This window comes from Colobus angolensis, unplaced genomic scaffold (assembly GCF_000951035.1).
Source record: "Colobus angolensis palliatus isolate OR3802 unplaced genomic scaffold, Cang.pa_1.0 Scaffold174, whole genome shotgun sequence".
NCBI classification, from domain to species: Eukaryota; Metazoa; Chordata; class Mammalia; order Primates; family Cercopithecidae; genus Colobus; species Colobus angolensis.
Genome location: NW_012114866.1, coordinates 3,572,797 through 3,596,856, shown reverse-complemented (window position 1 = coordinate 3,596,856; position 24,060 = coordinate 3,572,797). Strand labels below are relative to the sequence as shown.

The following is a 24,060-nucleotide window of genomic DNA, read 5'->3' as shown; positions in this document are numbered from 1 at the left end:
GATTTTATTTCTCCTTCACTTATGAAACTTAGTGTGGCTGGATATGAAATTCTGGGTTGAAAATTCTTTTCTTTAAGAATGTTGAATATTGGCCTCCACTCTCTTCTGGCTTGTAGAGTTTCTGCCGAGAGATCTGCTGTTAGTCTGATGGGCTTCCCTTTGTGTATAACCAGACCTTTCTCTCTGGCTGCCCTTAACGTTTTTTCCTTCATTTCAACTTTGGTGAATCTGACAATTATGTATCTTGGAGTTGCTCTTCTTGAAGAGTATCTTTGTGGCGTTCTCTGTATTTCCTGAATTTGGATGTTGGTCTGCCTTACTAGGTTGGAGAAGTTCTCCTGGATGATATCTTGCAGAGTGTTTTCCAACTTGTTTCCATTTTCCCCATCACTTTCAGGCACACCAATCAGATGTAGATTTGGTCTTTTCACATAATTCCATACTTCTTGGAGGCTTTGTTCATTTCCTTTTACTCTTTTTTCTCCACACTTCTCTTCTCGCTTCATTTCATTCATTTAGTCTTCAATCGCTGATACTCTTTCTTCCAGTTGATCGAGTCGGTTACTGAAGCTTGTGCATTTGTCACATATTTCTCGTGTTGTGGTTTTTATCTCTATCAGTTCTTTTAAGATCTTCTCTGCATTGATTATTCTAGTTATCCATTCATCCATTCTTTGTTCAAGGTTTTTAGTTTCTTTGCGCTGGTTACGTAGTTCCTCCTTTAGCTCTGAGAAGTTTGATCAACTGAAGCCTTCTTCTTTCAACTCGTCAAAGTCATTCTCCATCCAGCTTTGTTCTGTTGCTGGCAATGAGCTGCGTTCCTTTGGAGGGGGAGATGTGCTCTGATTTTTTGAATTTCCAGCTTTTCTGCACTGCTTTTCCCCCATCTTTATGGTTTTATCTGCCTTTGGTCTTTGATGATGGTGACGTACTGATGGGGTTTTGGTGTGCGTGGCCTTTCTGTTTGTTAGCTTTCCTTCTAACAGTCAGGACCCTCAGCTGTAGGTCTGTTGGAGTTTGCTTGAGGTCCATTCCAGTCTCTGTTTGCCTGGGTATCAGCAGCGGAGGCTGCAGAAGATAGAATATTGCTGCACAGTGAGTGTTGCTGTCTGATTCTTGCTCTGGAAGCTTCGTCTCAGGGGTGTACCCCACCATGTGAGGTGTGTCTGCACCTAGTGGGGGATGTCTCCCTGTTAGGCTACTCAGGGGTCAGGGACCCACTTGAGCAGGCAGTCTGTCTGTTCTCAGATATCAACCTCCATGCTGGGAGATCCACTGCTCTCTTCAAAGCTGTCAGACAGGGGCATTTACCTCTGCTGAGGTTTCTGCTGCTTTTCGTTTAGCTATGCCCTGTCTCCAGAGGAGGAGTCTACAGAGGCAGGCCAGCCTTTTTGAGCTGCAGTGGGCTGCACCCAATTCGAGCTTCCCGGTGGCTTTGTTTACCCACTTAAACCTCAGCAATGGTGGGTGCCCCTCCCCGAGCCTCGCTGCTGCCTTGCAGTTAGATCTCAGACTGCTGTGCTAGCAATGAGGGAGGCTCCGTGGGCGTGGGACCCTCTGGGCCAGGTGTGGGATATAATCTCCTGGTGTGCCGTTTGCTAAGACCCTTGGTAAAGTGCAGTATTAGGGTGGAAGTTACCCGATTTTCCAGGTGTTGTGTGTCTCAGTTTCCCTTGGCTAGGAAAAGGGATTCCTTGCCCCCTTGCGCTTCCCGGGTGAGGCGATGCCTTACCCTGCTTCAGCTCTTGCTGGTCAGGCTGCACCAGCTGACCAGCACCGATTGTCCAGCACTCCCCAGTGAGATGAACCTGGTACCTCAGTTGAAAATGCAGAAATCACCCGTCTTCTGTGTCACTCACGCTGGGAGCTGGAGGCTGGAGCTGTTTGTATTCAGCCATCTTGGACACGCCCTCAACAAACATTTTATGCTTGATGTGGTGCCACATGCCAGTCATCCCAGCTACTCAAGAGGCTAAGGTGGAAAGACCATTTGAGCCCAGAATTTCAAGGCCAGCCTGGGTAACACAGTGAGACCCATCTCTTAGAAAAACAAAGCAAAACAAAACAAACATTTCAAAGTGTCCACTATGAACAAGGGACTGTACTACTCTCTAAAACCTTGCAGATTTCACAGTTGAATGGGGACACAAGAAAACAAAAAAGCAGTTGCAATACTCTGTGGCAGCAGTAATAATAAAGATATGTGCCAGGTACATGGGAATCCTCAAAGAGGGCAGGCAACTCTGCAGTGGGGAGAGGCAGAGAGGGCTTCACAGGGCAGGAGATTAGGAGGTGGGGCTTGAAGGAAGAGCAGAGGTTCCCAGACAGACTGTGGATGGGTGGGGATGGAAGGAGGGAGAAGGGCATCTCAAGGAGAGGGAACAGCATATGCAAGAGGACTGACTATGGTGCCTTCCTGGGGGTGCAGGAAAATACAGAGTCGGATCTTGCCATAGGAGGCTGAAGATGGGGAGAGATGAGCCTTGGTGGAATCCAGGAGCCACCCCTTTCCATGCCCATGTAAAGAGCCTAAGCAATCTAGAGGGCAAGGGGGACTGACTGAGGGCTTTAGGCAGGAAGGTGGCATGTGTTTTAGGGAGTTCATTCTGGCAGCAGAGTGGATGATGCGATGGACAACTGGGAGGACAGACTGGAGACAAGGAGGCATGGAACTGCAGTGAGAGATTGTGAAGTCCTGGTATTAATATAAGGCAATGTGGACACGTAGGCAGAGAAGCAGCTGGATAAAAGATGTTAAGGAATGGAAAAGAGTAGCCTGGAGGAAAGGCAGAGTGTGGCAGAGCATAGAGAGCTTTGAGATCAAACAGGCGTGTCTCCATCACTTACTAAATTCATGACCTCAGGAAAGGTACTTGATACAAATTGCAGTCTTCACTGATAATAGTGGGCTAATAATACCTCTCTTGCAGTCCTGTTGTGCAACTTAAATGAGATAATATATATAAAAATCCTGAACACTATAGGCACTGAATCCACAGAGGCAATGATTATTAAGGACAGGATTTAATAATAGGCCAGATGTGGAGATGAATGAGAAGGAGGAGCCCAGGAAGGGTGGAGGATAGAGGATGGAGTCCTTTACTTATCAAGGTTGGGGATAGGGAAAGAAAGGCAAACTTACTCGATAAGGCGGGGTGGCACATGAAGAGTCCCAGGTTCTGTGGAATGTTCTAATGAACATGTTTGTGAAGCACTGGGCTATACATGAGGTCAGGAGAGGGGAATAGGCAGCTCAGGGCACTGTGAGCAGTTGAAGCCATGGCATTGGATGAGGGTTCTCAGGCAGCGCCTGTGCATGGAGCAGGGAGCAGGGCAAGGACACAACCCTGGGACACCCTGCATCCACGGAGCAGAGAGAGGCAGTGGAATAAAGTCCAGCCATGGAGAGCGAGCAGGTTGGGCCTACACAGCAGCTGCTACCAGAGCCACACAATGGGCTGTGGTCAGGAGCATCAAATACTGCCAAGATGTCAAGTGAAACAGGGACCACAAAGTGTCCATTGGAGTCATTGTTTAGAGGATCATTGGTGACCTTCACAGACCACTTTTGGTGGAGTGGAAGGGAGGAAACCATCTGGCATGGGGTTAAACTGAAAATGGAAGGGGAGGAAATGTCAGTCATCACAAATTTCAAGAAGCTTGACTGTGAAGTAGGTAGGGTGACAGCCATTGGGGCAAGTGGGACTGAAGGGTGAATTTATTTTGGGGATAGGATGTGTACATATGAGATATAGGAGTCAGGATGGAGGGGAGATGAGAGATGACAGGGCTGGCAAGATCCTGAGGAGCTGGGAGGAGGTGGGGGCTAGAGCGTAGTTAGAATGGGAAGAAGACACAGTCAGATATCATAGGACAGATAAGAGGCCATCACTGCACAGCTCTGCCACAGACTTTCATGAGGAGTGACTTATTCTACTGGGGGTGGGAATGAGAAGAAGGGGTCAGGGTTTGGGGAGGGATTCACAAGGATGACAGGGAATCTATTCCATGCGTGAAAAAACTGGATACCGTGGATTGGAGAAAAAGGGAATACGGAGCCTGAGAAGGGCAAGTGGAATTGGGCATAATGATTATCTTCAATCATAGGAACGACCGTCTGTGGACAAGGACTTAAGCAGATTGATTTTGTATGGCTTTGAGGCAAAAGCAGAGCCAATGGGTGGAAGTCAGAAGGACACAGATTCCAGTGCCATATAAGGCAGAGATTTCAAACACTGGCTGGAAAGAGATTCCTGGTCACTGGAGGTGAGTCCATGGTCACCGGAGCTCCACTTGGCACAGAAGTCGTGGAAGGGATTTCAGCCCAAGATGTGAGGGTGGACCGCCGAGGAGGCCCTTCCCTTCCCAGCTCCCAGACTGGGAGATTCCCTGGTGTGCTGGGGTCTGGCAGCCAGACTGGCGGGCTCCTGTGACTGGGATTCTGGCCTAAGGGGGAAAACTCCCATTGACTCGCAACATAGTCACAGGAAGCAGTAACTTCTAAGGAAAAGTCCCAGGATAATGTGGCCATTCCTCAGTCACGGCTCTGACGGCAAGTCCTGGCCAGACAGAAAACACTCAGGAACAGCTTGGCTTTCCTCCTGATTTTCCCTGTTTGTCTGAGTTCCGGGGCAAGTACACCAAATGGCGCCAGAAATCTCAGTGCTGGGGAGGGGATGGTGGCTGACCTGCTGACCTCTCAACCTCCCAAAGGTCAGTGGCAGCACAGAGGTTTTCCTCTAGGGCATGGCAACTCACTCCTCAACCTCCTGCTTATAAAGCCCATGCACTTTTCTTGGCCACCAACCCGCTGGCTGGCTTGGGGGCTTCAGCATTTATGTCAGCCCATATTTGTCCTTAGATTGTGCATATCAGGTTGGCATGAGGCCACGGGTGTCCTCCATGAAGGTTCTTTGATTAATGAGGCCTGCTCTGAGTGTTCTGTTCAGTTGCTAGTGCTTTCCTGGGAATAAAGTCATGACTTTTAAAGTCCAAGTAAATGTCTCAGATCTTTTGACCACCTTATGCCCTTAATCAGCCTTGATCAACACTGCAGGCAGGGCCATTGGCTGCATACACATTACATCTATGCAAACCCAGCAGTAATTATTTGGGAATTTCCCTTGTAGTTTATAAATTCCTTGACAGCAAAGTCTATTTCTGACTTCCTGCCATGTTCAATAAATGAATGAATAAATGGATGGATGAATATATGAATAAATAGGAAAACAAATAACTGAATGTGGTCTTAAACTATTTTTCTGGTGACTTTATGTGTCTATGTTATAATTACAGGGAAATTTGAATTCTTCAGGACAAGTCTTTTCTTTGTTGATAGAGTTTGGATTTGTGTTGCCATCCAACTCTCATATTGAAATGTAATTCCCAATGTTGGAGTTGGGGCCTGCGGGGAAGTGATTGGATCATGGGGGCAGAGTTCTCATGAATGGTTGAGCACCATCCCTCTGGGTACTGTCCTCATGATAGTGAGTTGTCATGAGATCTGGTTGTTTAAAAGTGCATAGTACCTCCCCACTCGCTCACCTGTTCCTGTTTTCACCATGTGATATACCTTCTCCCGCTTTGCCTTCTGCCATTATTGTAAGCTTCCTGAGGCCTCCCTAGAAGCTGAGCAGATGTTGGCACCATGCTTCCTGTAAAGCCTGCAGAACCATGAGCCAATTACACCTCTTTTCTTTGTATATTACCCAGTCTCAGGTATTTCTTTATAATAGTGTGAGAAGGAACTAATACATTTATATTGGCCACATTGTGGGGCACAGGGAAGGCACATGATAAATATAGCCTGAATGAAAATTTGGAGGAAATTTCATGAATTACGTGAAGGAGGACAAATAATTGGATAGGTTTTCCTTAATTTCCCACAGCTTTTCTCATTATCTGGCCTTGGGGAAATAATTTTCTCTTTGAGTCTCAGTTTCCTCATCTAAAATGTGAGGAAACTGAACCAAATGAGTGGATTGTTTCTTGCTCAGATATTCCCAGAATGCAAGATTCAAGTCCTAGGCTGAATCCAGTGGGAAAATGAGAATGCTAAGATACAGATTGAACCACAGAAGGCATTCCTAATTTTTAGTATATATATAAAGAAAACTGATCAGTGACCCTCTATGCTGAGAGGGACTCAGAATGTGAACACCCCTGTGAAACATTGCAGTCAGGGCTTAGAGCTAACAGCTTTTCACAATCTTTTAAAATTAAAATAAAATCCTCAAACTTCCTTTGTAGTCTGGATGCCATATGCCTAGGGGTTTTTCTTTGCCTACCTTGTGTTAAAACCAACAGGAGATGCTTGGAGCTACAGAGTCTCAGCTAAGCTTTTGGCAGGACACTTGGTTCTAACATCCTGTCTTGTACAGACTTCCACACTTGACCTTGCCTGCTGTGGACATATCTGCAGGCCTGAATGATGAGATGGAAACAACTCTGAAAATGAAAGGACACTCAAGGCTGGGGAAATAGCAAGCACGAAGCCTCTGCCACTGTAACAAAGACAACACGTTTAAGGAGCAGCAGGAAGAGGGGTGGGAGTTGGAGCCATCAAAGGCATCCTTCCAGCTCTGAGGGCAAAGTACAAGGCTGCTATATGCGGAGCCTCTGAATAGGTCAGTATTAGTAGGTGATCTCAGAGCACTTTTGCAGTTTTCTGTTGGGCAAGCTTCTGTTTCTCATTTCTATACTGGGAAATGTGTCTCATGAAAAGATGTTTGGTTACTTGAGGGGGTGACACCCTCTGAGTGGTGAGTTTGAAAGGCCCAAGTAACACTCAGCTTCAAACAGCTGCAAAACAATATAACAACACCTCAACCTCAGGAACACATGGACCATACTGCTCACCTCTATGTACACATGAATCTACACAACACCCTCCACAGGAGGAGGGAGAACCAAACTGAACAGGTGTGTGTTGGAGGTGGGGATGAAGACCAAGCATTTACTAATTGCACATACCAGGGATCTAAAATGGAAATGGATCACACCTAGGGCTGTTTGGTTTTGTTTTTGTTTTTTCCTTCCTAGGTTTAGCACTGGGGAAGAGCAGAAAGTAACATTGGAATGAAGGGGAGGGATGGGTGAGGGATTGTGGACAGCAGTGGTAGACATGTGAATGGATATATTAACTCAAACATGAATGCAGGAATGTGGACACACTGAAGCACTGCCTAAAGGAGAGTGGCTTTGGAAACTGCCTAAATTAGTAATAATAGCAAACATGATTTTTTTACTATCACTCAGGTGTATGTTAAACATTTTACATGGATGGCCTCATTTATCCATCATAAATACTCTACCAGTCTTAAAAATGCATTTTAGAGAGGAGGAAACTGAGGCACAGATGAATTAAGTCGCTTGTTGAGAAGTGTGAATAAGTAGCTTGTTAATAAAAGGTTGGAACTCAGGCAGTCTAGCTCTAGAATTCATGCTTTTAACAACTGCAGTTAGTGGGTAGGGTCTTAATTAGAGTCCCCTTTCTTAGATGAGGTACTTGTTCTTTGTAAACTTCAGTTTCTTCATCTCTTAAAATAAAGCGAATAATAGTACCTATCTCATACAGTTGTTGTGAGAATTAGACAAGTTAATAGTGTGTGAAGTGCTTATACTAGTGTCTGCTTATGGTAAGCAATTAAATACATAAGAGTTATTATTGGTACTTATTCATTAAGAGAAATCAGATCCCCGCTCCCTGCCACCATAAGACCCTTACATTCCTTCATCTCTTCTGCCACAATCTAAAAGTTTCAGGTCTGGGAATGATTTTGTTCCTATTCTTGATAGCAAGCGATAAAATCAGGCTGCTAAGAGAAAATGAAAAGGAAATAGCCAGCTAGTGTCATTGAATCATTTCTCCAGGCAGTGAGCTTCTTCCAGCACATTTTGGCCTCAGTCCTGAGCCGGACCTTAGCTAGTGAACTGCAGACTCACTCAATTATGTAGTCTGCTTGGTGCGATGGAAGTGAAAAGGTCCTAGACAGTTGGGTGCTAGTATGCATTTTGATACAGTCTCCTAGCCTGTGACCCAGGACAGATTCCTTGCACACATAGGAGTTTGTCACCATGCAAAACCTGGCTCTTGTTGTGCTGAGAACATGGAGGAGCTGGACTGTCAACAATGAGCCATATCAGGCTGAAACTGGGAAACTATTCAGCTTCTTCAGAGTCAAGACAAGCCAGAATGAGTTCCAAAGTTCCTTCCTCTATGCTTCCTCCGATGTGGTCAGATTCACAGCCTTCAGTCTATTCTAATTGGTAGCTAGCTTGGTGTGGACTTTTGACCACTCACCAGTCAATCAACTCCCACCTTCACCATTTACTCCAGGAGTAAAGCCACGCTTCCTAGGAACTACCATTGGTAGAGATGTTACTGAGTCATAGGACCTGAGGTAGGAATGATCTATAAAGGCCATCCACGCTGGTTCTTGAACCTTTCTACAACAGTCCAGACATATCTTTGCCCAATCTCTCCTCTGACAATGAAAGCCTAAAGACCAAAAAAAAAAAAAAAAAAAAAGTTTAAAGAAAAGCAATAGGCCATTTTAGAAGCAGTGTCACAAAACAGAGCATGATTAATTAGCAAATGAATTATACAGCCAGTAAGATTACAGTCAGGGCAAGAGTTTAAGGCCAGGCTGGTCAGAGTAGATTTCCCTAGGGAAGGCAGAATTTGAATTGGGGCATTGTTATGGGTTCTGCTTCTAATCTCTTCCCACATCTTGTCAATTTTAATACAATACTTTTGTTACTCAAGAACATACCATGGCTCCCTGTTGCTCACTACATCAAGTCCCAATAGTGGATTAATAATTTTCAAGCATTTTTAGCAGAATAATTATTTAATAAAATAATGAGCAGAAACCAGATGTAGAAGGCAATGAAAAACAATCAAGTGTTTCTTCAAGTGGTTTAAATTTTTTATGGTTGGTGGAAAGTATTTCATTTCTAGCACTCCTGATATGCTTCTTTGGAGTCCTGGGACCCAGGGAAGCTTGGCTGAAAAACCACTGGATTAGATGACTGTAGCTCTTCCCACTTTTGAGCTCTAATAATCATGACCTTTTGCCTGGATTTCAAGGCCTATCATAGTGTGATGGTTAATTTTAGGTGTCAACTTGGCTGGTTTAGGGGATACTCATCTGGTAAAGCATTATTTCTGGGTATGTTTGTGAGGGTGCTTCTGGAAGAGACTGGCATTTGTATCAGTGAATTGAATAAGGAAGATTCACCCTCACCCAATATGGGCAGGCACCATCCAAATGATTGATGACTCAGATAGAACAAAAAGGCAGAGGAAGGGTGAATTCGTTCTCTCTTCTGAATTTGGAACACCCATCTTCTCTGGCCCTTGGGCATCAGAACTCCAGACGCTTTGGCCTTCTGACTCCAGGATGTGCACCAACGACCCCACTTTGGATTTATACTGAGCTATGCCACCGGCTTCCCTGGTTCTCACTTGCAGACACCGTATCATGGGATTTCTTTGCCTCCATAATCATGTTAGCCAATTCTCACAATAAATCTACTCTCATCTATCTAAATACCTGATATCCGATTGGTTCTGTTACTCTGGAGAAACCTAAATAATAGATGTAGCCAGCACCATTCCTATTTAACCTTATTTCAAACCACTAAACATTCATCGCTAGTTGGGCCATTCTTCTAGATACTCATTGCCTTCCCTGCATATTCATTGCTTTTCTTGTGTTCTTGCTTCTCTCATTATATGCTTTCTCTATGGAACATCATTTTTTCTCCTGCTGCTTACTCAAATTCGGCGCTAAATTTATACAACTTCCATTTCTTCCCAGTCATCCTTGATTGCCCCATCTCTGAATTTCCATTGAACTGAGGGTCAACACCAAATAGTTGGGTAATTAACTCTTCCCTAATTATTTTCTATTCAAAAATGTCTTCTTGGAAGGATGGTAAGGTTGTTGAGGACACAGCTGATGTCATTTTTTTTTCTTTTTTTTTTTGTGATGGAGTCACACTCTGTTGCCCAGGCTGGAGTGCAGTGGTGCGATCTCGGCTCACTGCAACTTCCACCTCCTGGGTTCAAGTGATTCTTGTGCCTCAGCCTCCTGAGTAGCTGAGACTACAGGTGTGTGCCACCATACCTGGCTAATTATTTTTTGTATTTTCAGTACAGATGGGGTTTCGCCATGTTGGCCAGGCTGGTCTTGAACTCTTGACCTCAAGTGATGCACCTGCCTCAGCCTCCCAAATTGCTGGGATTATAGGCATGAACCATCGTGCTTGGCCTAGCTGATGTCTTTTATTTTTTTTGAATCTCATTACAGTGCCTAGTAGAATGCTGGATATGTAGTCATTATTCAGAAGCACTGGAAATGTATGATCAGATACATGCTTTGTTAGTGCTGCTTCAAGCTTCTATGATGAGTTTTCTCACCTCAGTTATGAAAATAAAGCTAGTTCTCAGAGTTCTGTTGTAGTACCTACTGTTTCTATCTCTTTGCTGGCAAAATGCATTCCCTCATGGGATAAGTATACCCTTTCCAGTTTGAAGAGTCAAATTCCCAAATAGGCATATTTTTTGGAAAGGTGATATGATTTTGTGTACTTTCACAGGAAACCTTTTAGAAGAAATTCCCCAAACAAGGCAGTCACCACTGTCTTTACCTAACTAATGAATTTGCCATCTCCCTCTTCCAAGCTCACTGTCCAGAAACTTCTCAAGCAGGAAGTTTCACTGTCATGAAGTCAAGGCACTTTGTGGGGAATTGGGCCCATCATGTGCCTGCTTGTGGGGAAAGGCAGGCCTGATTCTTGCCCATGATGTGTCTTCGGGCCGGGCTATCTGGATGTGTGAGTGCTTTCCCCACTTGTAGAAATGCAATTATTCCCCGCATGAAAGTAGCTGAAGTTCCTCAGGGCAAAGGGGATTCCAGCAGAAAACAATGGGCACAGCCATGCTTGGGAAGTTTCCAGACTAAAAGGAAGCTACCAGAGCTGTAGGTTGGTGTATTGCAAGGTAGACCTCCATGGCAGGGTGAGCCCAGAGAACATGCTGGGTCTTTCCTAATGTAGGTCCCTGCTGATAAAACTGTGGAAAGTCTCCGTGTATTTGTCCTTACACCCTCGCCTTGGGTTTCAGTCTGACTCTGAAAGTGGGAGGAGCTGGGGCCACACAAGATGCCTTTTCTGGGGATGTGGTCCATTAGTTTCTCTTTTTATTTTATTTTCTTTAAGAGACAGGGTCTCATTCTGTTGCCTACATTGGAGTGCAGTGGTATCATCATAGCTCACTGCAGCTTTGAACCCCTGGGCTTAAGTGATCCTCTTGCTTCAGCTTTCTAAGTAGCTGGCAATAAAAGGGAGTGCCACCACACCCAGCTGCTTTCTTTTTTCTTTATGTTTTTTGGAGAGACGGGGGTATCACTATGTTGCCTGGGCTGGTCTTGAACTCCTGGCCTCAAATAATCCTCCCACCTTGGCCTCTGAAAGTGCTGAGATTACAGGTGTGAGCCACTGTGCTCAGCCGAGGAGTTTCTCAAATTTCAGTCTTTGCACAGCCCTGTGAGAATCATTAGGACAGCTTTAAAAATACAGATGTCCGGGTCTCAACCTAGGCCTTCTGTGACATAGGAGCCTGAAGTCTGTATTCTTGACAAGTTTCCTTGATGACTCAGAAGCAAAGCCAGATTTAGGAACTATAGGTCAGTATTATCATGCCTACTTTTATTAGACCCACTGCTTTGCTCCAGAGCGGATTGGGAGTGGGTGTGGGGGTGGAGTGTACCCAAGAGAGCATATTCCTGCATGTTTTTATAACTCAGAAGAAGCAGCTGTAACTTCATGTGGACTAAAATAGAGGCCTACTTTAGCTCTTGAAATATCCTGAACACCTGGAGAAAAATAACCCAGAGGCTCCTTTAGCCTCGGAGTTGCTATTTTGCTGTGGGAGTCGCAGGACCAGCCGGCATGAGTGTTCACAGAGTCACAGATGCTTAGGTCACAAGGCTCCTCACAGCTCCAAGGAGGGTAAAGGATAGCACAGTGCTGCCACCCCTTATTCCCTGCTCAGGGCAGACATTGCTAATCAACCATGACACTCATCCCTGTTGAACCCAGAGAGGTTCAGAGTCCTAAGCAATCAGAGCTGGCACAAGGAATGAAACCTGTTACCCTCCTTGCCATTCTTACCAACAATATCCTAGTCTAGTCCTAAAATTTGTTGGGTACTTTGACTTGCAATTATCCATAGGACACAGTTCAGAAAACCATGGTGAGTCATATTCTTTTCTCTTCTCTTTGGGGAAACTCAATCATTCCCTTGATATTAATACTATCTATGGGTTGGCAACTCCCAAGTTTATGTTTCTGCCCCAGAACTCTTCTTGAGCTCCAGACTTACACAGACACTTAGAGGCTAAGAAAGTGTAGAGTCTCAGGTTATCTAAACTTCAATAGATACATATGAAATATTTTTGACTATTTAGCTCTTTGAGAGGGGGACTGCTTATTTCTCTGTGTATTGCTCACTATGCCTGGCTCAGTGTCTGGTATACAGCAGATACTAGGTAGATATGCTTATTGATTTTATATACCATTCCCCTGCTTATCTGCGTAACTGAGTTATTCTTTTCTCATGCCCTCCTATAGTGAGGGCTGCCCCATTCCTTATCCCCCCCAGGCTAGATGGGGCGTGGCAGTCTCTGACATTGGTGGCCCCCAATGCACCATGCCTCCTAGTATTTATTTCCTTGTATAACCTCCTCCCTTGGAATCTAGTATGGACCTATGATTTTCTTCAGCCAGTATAATGTGGTGGAAGTTAGACTGTGCCAGTTCTAGGTCTCATCCTTAAGAAGGCCTGGCAGCTTTCACTCTTGTGTTCTTAGGAACCCTAGACTGTCACATAAAAAGTTCAGCTATCCTGTGAAGAGAAGAGGCCATGTGAAAGAGAGACCCTAAGACTCAATGGAAAGACAGAGGAGCCCAACCTTTCCAGTGTCCCAGCTGAGCCCGCTCCCAGCTAGTTAGCCAGCTGAAAGCAGCAGTATGTGTGACCATTGGCAAGACCAGGAGAAGAACCACTCCAGCTGAGTCAGTTCAGCTTCCAAGAATCAAGAGCAAATAAAATGTTAAGCCACTAAGATTTGGGATGGTTTGTTACACAGCAAAAACAAAACAAAACAAAACAAAACAGAAGATGTGTTCCTTGACACCACAGATCAAGAGGCAAGTGAACAGTCTTGGAATTTCATTTCCTTATTTTTAGCTCTAACTTTGGTGCTCTGCTCTGCACAAAGGCCTGACAAGTAACAATTCCTTTGATCCCTGTAAATCTGATCAGGGCGCAGTAGAGACATCTAGTCATTTTGACAGCACATATATTTGAACAGAAACCTTTAGGGTAGCCCTCCAAATGTAAGGGTAGAAACAAGTAGGATGAGTAGCAGAGGAGAGATGGAATGGGAGGAGTCCCATTTAGGTTGAAGTGACGCAGAGAATGAATGCTGGAGCAAGCGGGGTTGGCTCCGGAAGGACAGGGGCTCACATCAAGTGTGGAAGGTAACATTAAGGGGTGGGCCTGTGTTAACTGGCTCCAGATATCAGAGAGGCCCATGGCTGTCTGAATTTCTCTGGAAACTAGAACTTTCTACAAAGAGCACTAATAGTGAAATTGTGACTTCCAATATGGTATGTATCTCAGGGATTACGTGTGTGTGTGTGATTATGATGAGAGGAGAGAAAGAGGGAGAGAGAATGAATGAATGCACAGAGATAAAAAAAAATGGAGAGACTAAAAAAAAAAGAGAATTTTTCCTAGAGCTAAAAAGTAGATGACTTTTTAAAAAGTAAGCTTTCTTTATTATTTCCCTTCTTTAACACTCTAATCTAAGCAGCTTAAGAATCCCTGTATTTAGGGTTTGGGAACTAGGGAAGAAGCCGGTGGTTTCCTTTCCTGGTCTGCCTAAAGGCCAAAGCTGCTGATGACATCAAGCTTCTGTCCAGCCCAGGACATTTATCAGACAGAGCTAGGGCTCCAGGTGCAAACTTAAAATATAGTCAATTCCCATCCATACTACTGTAAGTAACAAAAATGAAAAATGTGAATGGAAACTGTCAGGGAAAACTTGTGGCAGCAGGAGGTGGTGCTTGGGTACAATGCACCCATCCACTGCATGGCAGGAAGAGTGGGGCAATCAGTCCTTGCCATCAGTCTTTGTCTCTGCTTTGAGAAGGACACTCCCAGCTGTCTATTGCTGTGGTTCACAGACTTAAATTGAGATTCCTTCTGTCCTGGAAGGTTCTTCTTAGTGGCCAAACTCCACGACAGGAACTGAGCCATAGTAAGTTTATTTCAGGCCAAAAAATCTTAACATACACCCCTATTAGTGAGTAGGGGTAGGAAGGTGGAGCTTTTTATTAGCAGGATGTTTGGACAGAGCCGAGGATGTTGAAAGTAGGAGTCAACATTTCCCAAGGTTCTTTCTTAAAATACGTTGTGTTTGACTTTGGAACTCCTGACTCACCCCCAGGCCAGGCATTCTGTCCTGGAGCTACTGTATCCCAAGAGTGCTTGGGGAGACCAGCTCATTCCTCACCTACAGTATCCACAGAAACATCTGCTACAGCTTATTAGAAAGTCAAAACAACCAACCATCAATCCATCATCTTTTCTGTTTAAGGACACATTCCTGTTGGCTGACGCATGCCCCTCCTCAAGGATCCCCCCTCCCTGCCCCGGACTGCCTGTGTGTGTCTGTAAAACTGAACTGATTTTGATGATAATTTGCACAGCTTCTTACATCCTAGTTTATTTAACCTTCTCACACGAATAGCAATACTTTTCTTTGGGGAATCACAGAATGATTACTGACTCATTAGATAAGCAGTGAACCCTGGAAACAGGAAGCAAAAAGTGGGCTTTCAAAGCCAATTTCATTCCCTTCTCTTTTCATCCACAGGTGACACAGCATTGTAGAAAGAGTCTGTACTTGGAGTCAGTAGTCCTGGGTTCAGCTTGTAGTCCTGACAGGTACTGTGAGACCTGAGATAGCTAACTTGGCCTCTCTGAGTCTCAGTTTTCTCTTGCATAAAATGGGAATAACAATACCTATCCGGCTGGCTACAGAGGATTTTTTAAGAGGTTAGAATAGAATACTGGGGTGGGAAGGCAGTTTAAAGAACATCTGATGCTTGAATTCCTTCCTATAATATCACCACAAATAAAGCCATGTAACCTATCCTTGAACTCTTCTGTGACAGGGAACTCATTCCCACAGATGGTCCAGTGCAATGTGAGATAGCTCTGATTTATTTTGAGCTGAAAACTGCTTCCTTTAGCATTCCACCAACTGGTTCTTCTCCATGTAAATATATACAAACAAGTCCAATTCTCTTCTGAAAGAAGAGCTTTTAGAATCTGGAGGTGCTAGCACGTCCCTGATATAGACAGAGCCATCTCTGAGTCTTCTCTCTACCAGGCTCAGCTTTTGGTTCTCTTCACTATCATGGTTATTGCGCTCCAAAGGCATTTTAGGTAATTTTTAAGCCTCAGTGTAGCTTCTCTAGCACTGGATGTGGTATTCAGGATTTCTGAAAGGGAGAGAATGAAGTGTGACATTCATCTCCATTGTCCTAGATGCTATGCCTCTATTAATGCAGCTGACCCTTGAATTTGCTTTATTTAGTGGCCACATCCCAATAGCAGCCCTTCCTCCACAATCTTAGCTGCAAACATCTAACTTTCTGATCACCACTTCCTTTCTTTCTAGCTTATTCCACCTATCATCCAATTCAACAGTTTCTAAACTTCACCAGGACTTACTATCCATTGATCACCCTTTCACTGACCCTTGTCCCTCCCCTCTACCACATCCTCCCATTCTCTCCCCTTTTACCCAGCCTAGAGCTCATGACACAAGTATAACCATTCCCTCTTAACTCCTTGCTCTTTCCCATTTTCTCTTGCCTGGCAAAATCCCCAACCCTGATTACACCCTGCTCTCTTTGTCTTCCTGCCTGTGGACCCAGATGGTTGAACTTGGCTTCAGAAAACACAGAAAAGGTTAACTAGCTTAAGTTAAATTCATAAACAGTAACCCCAAGGGGGCCCAGAGAGTTGCCTGGTGATCATGATCCAGCTTCCCAGTCTGGACATTCTCCCAGTCTCATAGATAACTAGGTCCCACTTCCTCTATCCTTAAACCTCCCCATCCTCACTCTATGCTGATGACCTTGTCTTCAAGCAGATGGGACTCCCCCCTCACTCCCACCACACATCTACCCACCTGCCCCATCAGTGCCCAGTACTCTGTCTTCCCTTTCTCCCTGTGGATGATTTTCTGTGCTCCAAGACTAAGCTCTTCAGGTGTGTACTGGATCCTTTTTCCTGCTTGCTTACTTAAGGACTTTTGCCCCCATCCTACAGTCCATCATTCATTTCCTCTTTCGACAGGATCATTTCCACCTTATATAACCACAATATTATTTTGCTCTCATCTTAAAAAACAAAACACAACACCAACAAAACTCTTTTCTTATCTCCAGATAAGGAAACTAGATAAGGAGACTCAGAAAAGTTTAGTAACCTGCCCAAGGTCACATATCTGAAAAGTGGAGGGGTCAAAGGTCAAATTATAGTTTGCCCACCCCTAAAGCCCACCCAGATGAGACTTCATGCAGTTTGTGCGCTCCAGCCCGCTGCTGTGGTTGGAGAGGCTGAGCTTGGGCAAGGGAGCACTTCGTCAAGGATAGGCAGGTCATCTCTGCCAAACCTGTGCAATCTTGGGGCAGCAAGAAGGCTGGAGCTTTGCAGGTGAGAAGGGAACCTGCTTTGTCTTCAGAGGCCCACCGAGCTGCTGAAACTCTGGCCTGATCAGCTTTTCTCTCAGAATAAACATGGGTGCGTGAGGGCTGTCATCAGGCCTCCATTCCAGCGGCACGTCAGCCACAGCAGTGTGAGCGGGTGGCCATGATGGCAGACAGATGGGGCAGGCAAGCAGGGTGGAAGCTGCCAGCATTGTAAAGCTTCCCCAGTGAAGACATGACACCTCATAAATCTTGCAGGCCCAGAGCCCATGTGGTCTGCCACAGTGCCTCATTAACACTTCCTTGCTCTCACATAGAGGTGGAAAATAACCAAATGTGACAAGCTGTCTTCCAAAACCATTTCATCAGAAGGGCACACATCTTTCCTCCATCACTTGCAACATCCCTACTTGTGCTAAGAACCCTAAATAGCTCAGGCTAAGGGGGTTTTTCTCCTGGGAAAACGATACTTAACTACCTCCAGATCACAACCTTCAGCCCTCAACTCTCTCATTCCCTCCCCTCTCTGCTCCCAGAGATTCTCTCAGAGAATGAGCCCATTTGGTGTCCAGTCTTATCACTCCAAGGGGTCAGGTTGGAATTTTCAGAATACCTGGGAAAGCATGCATCTACTGCCTTTGCTTTGTGTATTGGCCAAAACCAGTGTTGGCTTTAGTCATAGCATCTCTTAAAAGTCCTCTTTCAAAAGGGACAGACTGGTCCACTTACTTGTCTGTCACAGCCTGCATGAACTCGTCCAGCAAGTCATCGTACGCCTTCCCGCGCACACGCTGGTGTTTCAGGCCGATGTACAGAGGGTCTCTGAGCAGCTCCTGGAACAGACAGCACCCATTGACTAAGCCTACTCCCAGTATTCCTGTTTTTTGTTTTTTTTTCCCCAACAAGTATCCAGGATTATTGGGAAGAACCAGAAGGTGAGAGGAGAGGGAGGAGTAGGAAGCTGACTGGATCTCCCCCCGCCCAGGTGTCATTTCTGAAAGGGTCTGGAGGCTAAGCCAGTGATTGAGTTTAGACCCTCAGATGATCCTCATTTGGAAACCATGGATGCCTTGAACCAGGCAAGCCTCTCTCAGACACAGTCTTTCAACCTCCATCTGCAGGCTTTAGGGTTATTGTTATTTCAGGATTTCTCAACAGTGGCATTACTGACATTTTGGCTGGGATAATTCTTTAACGTGAGGCCTGATGTGCACACTGTAGGATATTTATCAGCATCTCTGGCCTCTAACCACTAGATGCCAGTAACACTCGCAGTTGTGGCCATCAAAAATGACTTCAAGCCCTGATGTGGTGGCTCACACCTGTAATCTCAGCACTTGGGAGGCCAAGGTGGAAGGATTGTTTGAGCCCAGGAGTTTGAGGCTGTCCTGGCCAACACAGCGAGACCCCATCTCTACAAAAAATTTTAGAAGTTAGCTGGGCATGGTGGTGTGTGCCTTTGGTCCCAGCTGCTCAGGAGGCTGAGGTGGGAGGGTCACTTGACCTTGGGAGGTCAGGGCTGCAGTGAGCCATGATCGTTCCACTGCACTCTAGCCTGGGCAACAGATTGAGACCCTGTCTCAAACAAACAAACAAACAAACAAAAACAAAAACAAAAAAGAAAAAATGAATGTTTTGAGACATTGCCAAAGGTCTTCTTAGGGACAAAACTGTCACTGGTTGAAAACCACTGTAGCTGACTTCAGGCAGCATCTGCATGGAAGTATTGGGTCACATCCAGAGTCCCTGGTCTGGACTCATGTTAGAAAACCAACCCACCCTCCTTTCCTTTCCATTCCTCTCTTTTCCTCTCCCTTCTTCTCTTCTTTACTTCTCTCCCTCCCTCCTTGAAATCTTACTGAATACCCACCCTGTGCCTCACATTGTATTGGGCCCTGGGGATACAAGCATAGAATGAAACAACCAGGAATTTCAATTCAAGAGAGATGCTCACCTTAACACCTAGCCTGTGTTCAGGGCCCCTCCACCTGACCTTCTGCAGCTCTTTCCATCACAGCAGTCATATGCTATTGGGTTATCTGTGTCTGCGTTGGTGTGAATGACCACTCCTGCTGGCCGACTTGCCACATCTTCCATTCCTCCCACCCCTACACAGAGTCAGTGGACTCATTCATGCATGACACATTTATTTCTCATCTACTATTGCTGACACTGGACCCAGTGGGGGATTTGTAGAGGAGCAAGAAATGGTTGTTGCCTTGTAGGTGCTGACAGGTGGCTGCTGAGTAAACAAACACATTCTACTGCAGGGCAGAGTGGCACTGTTTTGGAACAAAGTGTGGCACATGGAGGGACAGTGATGAGTGAAGAAATTCCCCTTGGGGGGCAGACTGGGATTGTGTCATAGAGAAAATGGTCAGGTAGGAAGAGATAGGCAGATTTCAGCAGGTAGGCCTCAAGGCTGAGAAGTCAGCACAAAGAAAGGTTGAGGGCTGGAGGCAAGAGGAAGAAATACCTGGTGTATTTGGGAAATGGGAGGTAATTCCATGTGTCAGAGTTTCCTGGAATTATCTACTTTTTTGTCTAACTCACCAAAAATATAAATTCCTAGAGGACAAGGTTTTGTGTTATCTTCATCTCCATCTGAACTGCTGCTACACACAAAGATACAAAGATAAGGACCAGTGGGCCTACACTCTGACCCTCAGCCCTCGGGGGCTTACAGTCAAGTCTCACCTCCATCACTGTGATCTGTGTGACTTTGGGCAAGTCATGGGGCCTCTTGACGCCTTATTCTCATCTATCAAGTGGGGATAAAATATGGGCTGCATGGGGATGATTGTGATGATCAAGTGGAAAAATATATATGAAAGAGCTTGGTGAATTATAATATATGCTATAAAACAGTGGTAGCAATTTTAGCTTTCACAGTGCCTCCAATGTGTCACATACTGCCCTAAGTGCTTTACTTAACCCAGTGAGGACATATCAGCCATGGAGGTGTGTGGCTCGGAACTATCTTGAGGGAACCTGCTGACGGAGGGCAATTGGTGGACAGCCTTCAGTTTGCACACTCTCTCTGGATTGCTTAATGATTGAGCATGGAGGGGGACTGGGGGAAACCATTCCTGCCCAACTGAGACTCTGCTGGGGCAGGAACTTCCCACCAGCCTGACAGAGCTGGGGAGGCTCTCCCTGGGCTCTCATACTCAGTCCTCACTCCCTCCTGCTCTCCCTTCACAGGTGTCTGACCTGTACTACAGTCTGAAGGACACACTCAACCCCAACTCCTCCCACTCCCTCCCCCTTTATTCTTCACAGGTGTCTACCCAGTACCTCTCTCACACATCTATTTCCCCCATTTTTAAAGAGGCAATAAGACTCAGAGAGGTGAGGCAGCCTGCTTAAGACCTTGGACTTGTAAATGCAGGAGTCAGGATTCAAAGCTGGGCTGTTGGGTCCAGAGTCTATGGTCTTAAGCACTCAGTCGTGCTGCATGGGTGGCTCTTCTGCATATCAACAAGAATCAATCTTCCTTTTTAAGGACACTGTTCTGGGTCCATACTGCTTTGATATCACTGTAGTAGGTGTGGGGGAGGGTGTAGTTTAAGGGGCAGAAAAGAACAGGAAATATCTGTTAACCCTTCACCCCAAATCTTGGGTACACATAAGATCTGAGGTGGATTTAGCACTTTGTCAAAGATACCACAGGTTTAAATTTAGAAAGATGGTGGGTCCTGGCCTCCTCTCTCACTCTCCTAATCCCCTGGATTGGACACCCTTGAAACTGTTTAGGATTCTTCACTGGTAGGGGTATGTGCATGTGTGTGTCAGTGGGGGGGGGACCTAAAGGGTGAAAGTGGTGCATACATGGTGCCCACCCTTCCACATGCTACCTTCAAAGTGACCATCAAAAGCCACTTAGAAGCATCAGACATCCAGAAAGAAGAAATGATAAATGATAGTAGGGTAACATGATGTATAGCTAGGCAGTGATTAAAATTGGTGGTTTTAAGACTTTGCAATCACCTGGACAAATTTGTAAGAGATTATTTAAAGTGGAAAAAGCAGGATACAAAATTATACAGATATCATAATTATAACTCTCTGAAACACACATATACAGAGCTTGGAAGGACATACATTAAAAAATGACTGAAAATAGTATTACTCTTGGCACTGGCAGAAAACATTCACTTTGCCAGTTCTTACAAAGATTAAAAGGGTCCATGGTGAGTTATAATTTGGAATGTTGCCAACTCACAGATTTGAATCTTAGTGCATCAGGCAGCATAGAGTGAATTTCTCAATCCTGCATATGCAGTTTCTAGGGTAAGTTAAGTTCCCCAGTGGTGCTAAGGGATTTTTACATTTTCAAAAAATTTCTCAGTATACTGCAGTAAAGATCAAAGGTCAACCATAATGAGATACTGCTAAGATACAAGGGCAACTATAAAAAGCTTTTTAAAAGTCCTTATATTTTGCTTCCATAATAAAATGTTCTATGTCTCAGATACTTTAACCACAAAACATGAAAAAAAGTTCCCTTATGGATATGACGTTAAAAAATAGCTTATGTTTATATAGAGCTCTCAAGTAATGCACTCATTTGTTCCTTCTAATAGTCTGACCTCTTCTCATCCCATTTTAGAGGAAGTTGGAGTTCAAGGGTTTAAATAAACTGCCCAAGCTCACAGAGCCAGAAAGTAGCTATGCTGAGATTGAGCTTTGTCTGGGTCTCATGATGAAGCATCCTCTTTGTCCCATCACTTGATATTGTGGGAGCCAGGGAACCAGGGAGCCAAGGGGCAGCTCCTTACCCTCTGGCTGGTCTACTCCTTACCCTCTGGCTGGTCTATCACACCTACTACAGTGATATCAAAGCAGTATGGACCCAGAACAGTGTCCTTAAAAAGGAAGATTGATTCTTGTTGATATGCAGAAGAGCCACCCATGCAGTACGACTGAGTGCTTAAGACCATAGACTCTGGACCCAACAGCCCAGCTTTGAATCCTGACTCCTGCATTTACAAGTCCAAGGTCTTAAGCAGGCTGCCTCTGCCTACTGAAGAGGTCAGTAGTGGCTGGGAAGGTCCAGGCTCTTGACCTGCAGACCAGGCTGGGGAACAGGGAGAGCTGGAATGAGTTCAGAGGAAAGGCTGTGTCCACATCTCTAGTCAACTGGTTCTTTTTTACCAGGAGTGGAAATGGCTTCTCTAAAAGAGTAGTGGGCAGAGCTCCCACAGCTGACTTGGCACAACATGGAACAAGCAGCCCACATTCTGCTCTGTATCTGCCAACTGATTCAGATATAAGAATGCCTGCCAGTAAGGGGTAGGAGTAGTAACCTGCCTGGACCCCCTCCTTGTAGCCCTCCTCTATCTTGACTTCTTCATATGATTTAGAAGAAAAGAGAAGATTTCAGCAGATAGTATTGCCAGATAAAATATAGGACGCCCAGTTAAATTTGAATTTCAGACAGGCAATAATTAAAAAGAAATGTTTAGAATTAAGTGTGACCTATGTATTATGTGGAGCACACTTACGCTAAAAAATGTTGACTTGCTTATCTGAAATTTAAATGTCACTGGTGTCTGGTATTTTTATTTGCTAAATCTAGTAACCCTATCAATAGAGGCAGAGGAATCTTCAAGTTTGGAGGCAACATGCCATGGGGGAAAGGACGCTGCTGGACCTGGTGGCTGTGGTCAGGATGCTCCCCTCTGAGCATCCTCGGGAGGGCCCAAAGGGGCTCTAGGCTTTCAAATCAGATAGACCTGGGTTTGAATTGAGGCTTTGTCACTTGACTAGCTCTGTGGCTTTGGGGAAGGTATTTAACTTTTCTCTGCTCTCTGTTAAATAGGGATAATAATTTCTATCACACAATGGAAGCTCTTTGAGCTCCTCATTCATCTGCATCTCCCCAGCTAATTGTACAGTGATGGAACACATAAGCCCTTGAGAAGCATTTAGTGATATGATTGCCAGAGTCCTGGGACTGGGCTAAGGAGATGCTGAATTAAAAACTAGGAAGGTCTTAGAAATCACTTGGTTCAGCTTCCTCCAAATGAGTTTTTGAAGGTTGGAAAGAATAAATGAGCTGCCCAAAGTCATAAAACACATTGGTGGAAACAACACGGCAGAAATCATGGTTTCTAGACCAGGACTCTTCCCAGGGTGGGAACCAGGTTTATTCACTTCCAAACTTTAGTGTTCAGTAGGGTGCCTGGCACCTAAATATTGAGTGATGAAATCTTTCCCCTCTGTTAGTTACTGAGTCCCCTTTGGAATCAAGTAAGTCAGTGATTATAATTTTAGGTGAAGGCCTTTATTCAAAGTGGGTGAAGCAGAACTTTCTCCTCTGCTGTGGGAGTTAGAGTGTTGGATGTGTTCTCTGTGGCTATTTGCCTAGCTCTGCCTCCCGTAAGGTTTGTCTTGGAGACAAAATGTCATGGAAAACGAAACGGTTTCCTCCTCTTCACTGCCCATATCAGTGAGCATTGCATTTCAGCTGGAAGACAGATAAACCTCCTGGTTGAAAAAATATTTATCTTGCATAGCAACAGGCATGCTGTGATATTACTCAGGGAACCTGGGGGTCTGGGAGGTCACAGGATTGGATTCATGCTGTGGGCACAGCATGCTTTCTCCTTACAGTGGCAGTCCCACCTACCACTCATTCCTTGGGAAGCTCAGCTAAGCCTGGGGTAAGCTACAAAGATCCTAGCAAGGGCATCCTCATAGGTTACACATGTGTAGAGAGTGAGCTCTATGATGGCACCACGTGGTGAAGGCTAAATAATGATAATCTTGCAAGGTAGAAGAAACCCTGCAACACCCAGCCTGATAATCTTGCAAGGTAGAAGAAAGTCTGCAACACCCAGCCTGGCTGTCAACTCCATGCTTCCTTGGCAATCCAGTAACACCCAAAGCACTATTTACCAGGCTCTGCTGATGCTTGTTTCCCTAAGCAGACATGACTCCCCTCCCTCCTCCCATTCTTCAGTTCCAGAAGATCACACAGCATCTCCTTCTGAGGTGAATTCATAGAGGCTCAAGACTTCTGCCAGGAGAAGACCTCCAAGGCTCAGCAGGGTCATTTTAAAGCCAAGCCCCATCCCCCAGGATTCCCCCACCCTGCCTTAGCACAGGGTGGGATGAGCACTGGGTTTGGAGTCAAATCTTGGGGAAGCCCTTTCTGCTCTGAGTCTCTTTTCCCCTGTAAAACAAGGGGGTTGAACAAGATGGTACTCAGGTGCCTTCTAACCTGAATAGTCTGTGACTGGCTGCATATGGATGAAA

General features: G+C 45.2%; 1 protein-coding gene across 2 annotated transcripts in view; it reads right to left on the bottom strand.

Annotated features, from left to right (window-relative positions):
* Positions 1–24,060, bottom strand: part of ME3 (malic enzyme 3, NADP(+)-dependent, mitochondrial) — a 215,502-nt gene that overhangs the window by 33,087 nt on the left and 158,355 nt on the right. For both annotated transcript variants that reach the window (XM_011938489.1, XM_011938490.1), the window contains exon 7: positions 17,527–17,630. In XM_011938489.1, the coding sequence (XP_011793879.1) occupies positions 17,527–17,630 (104 nt within the window). The remainder of the gene's footprint in view (positions 1–17,526; positions 17,631–24,060) is intronic.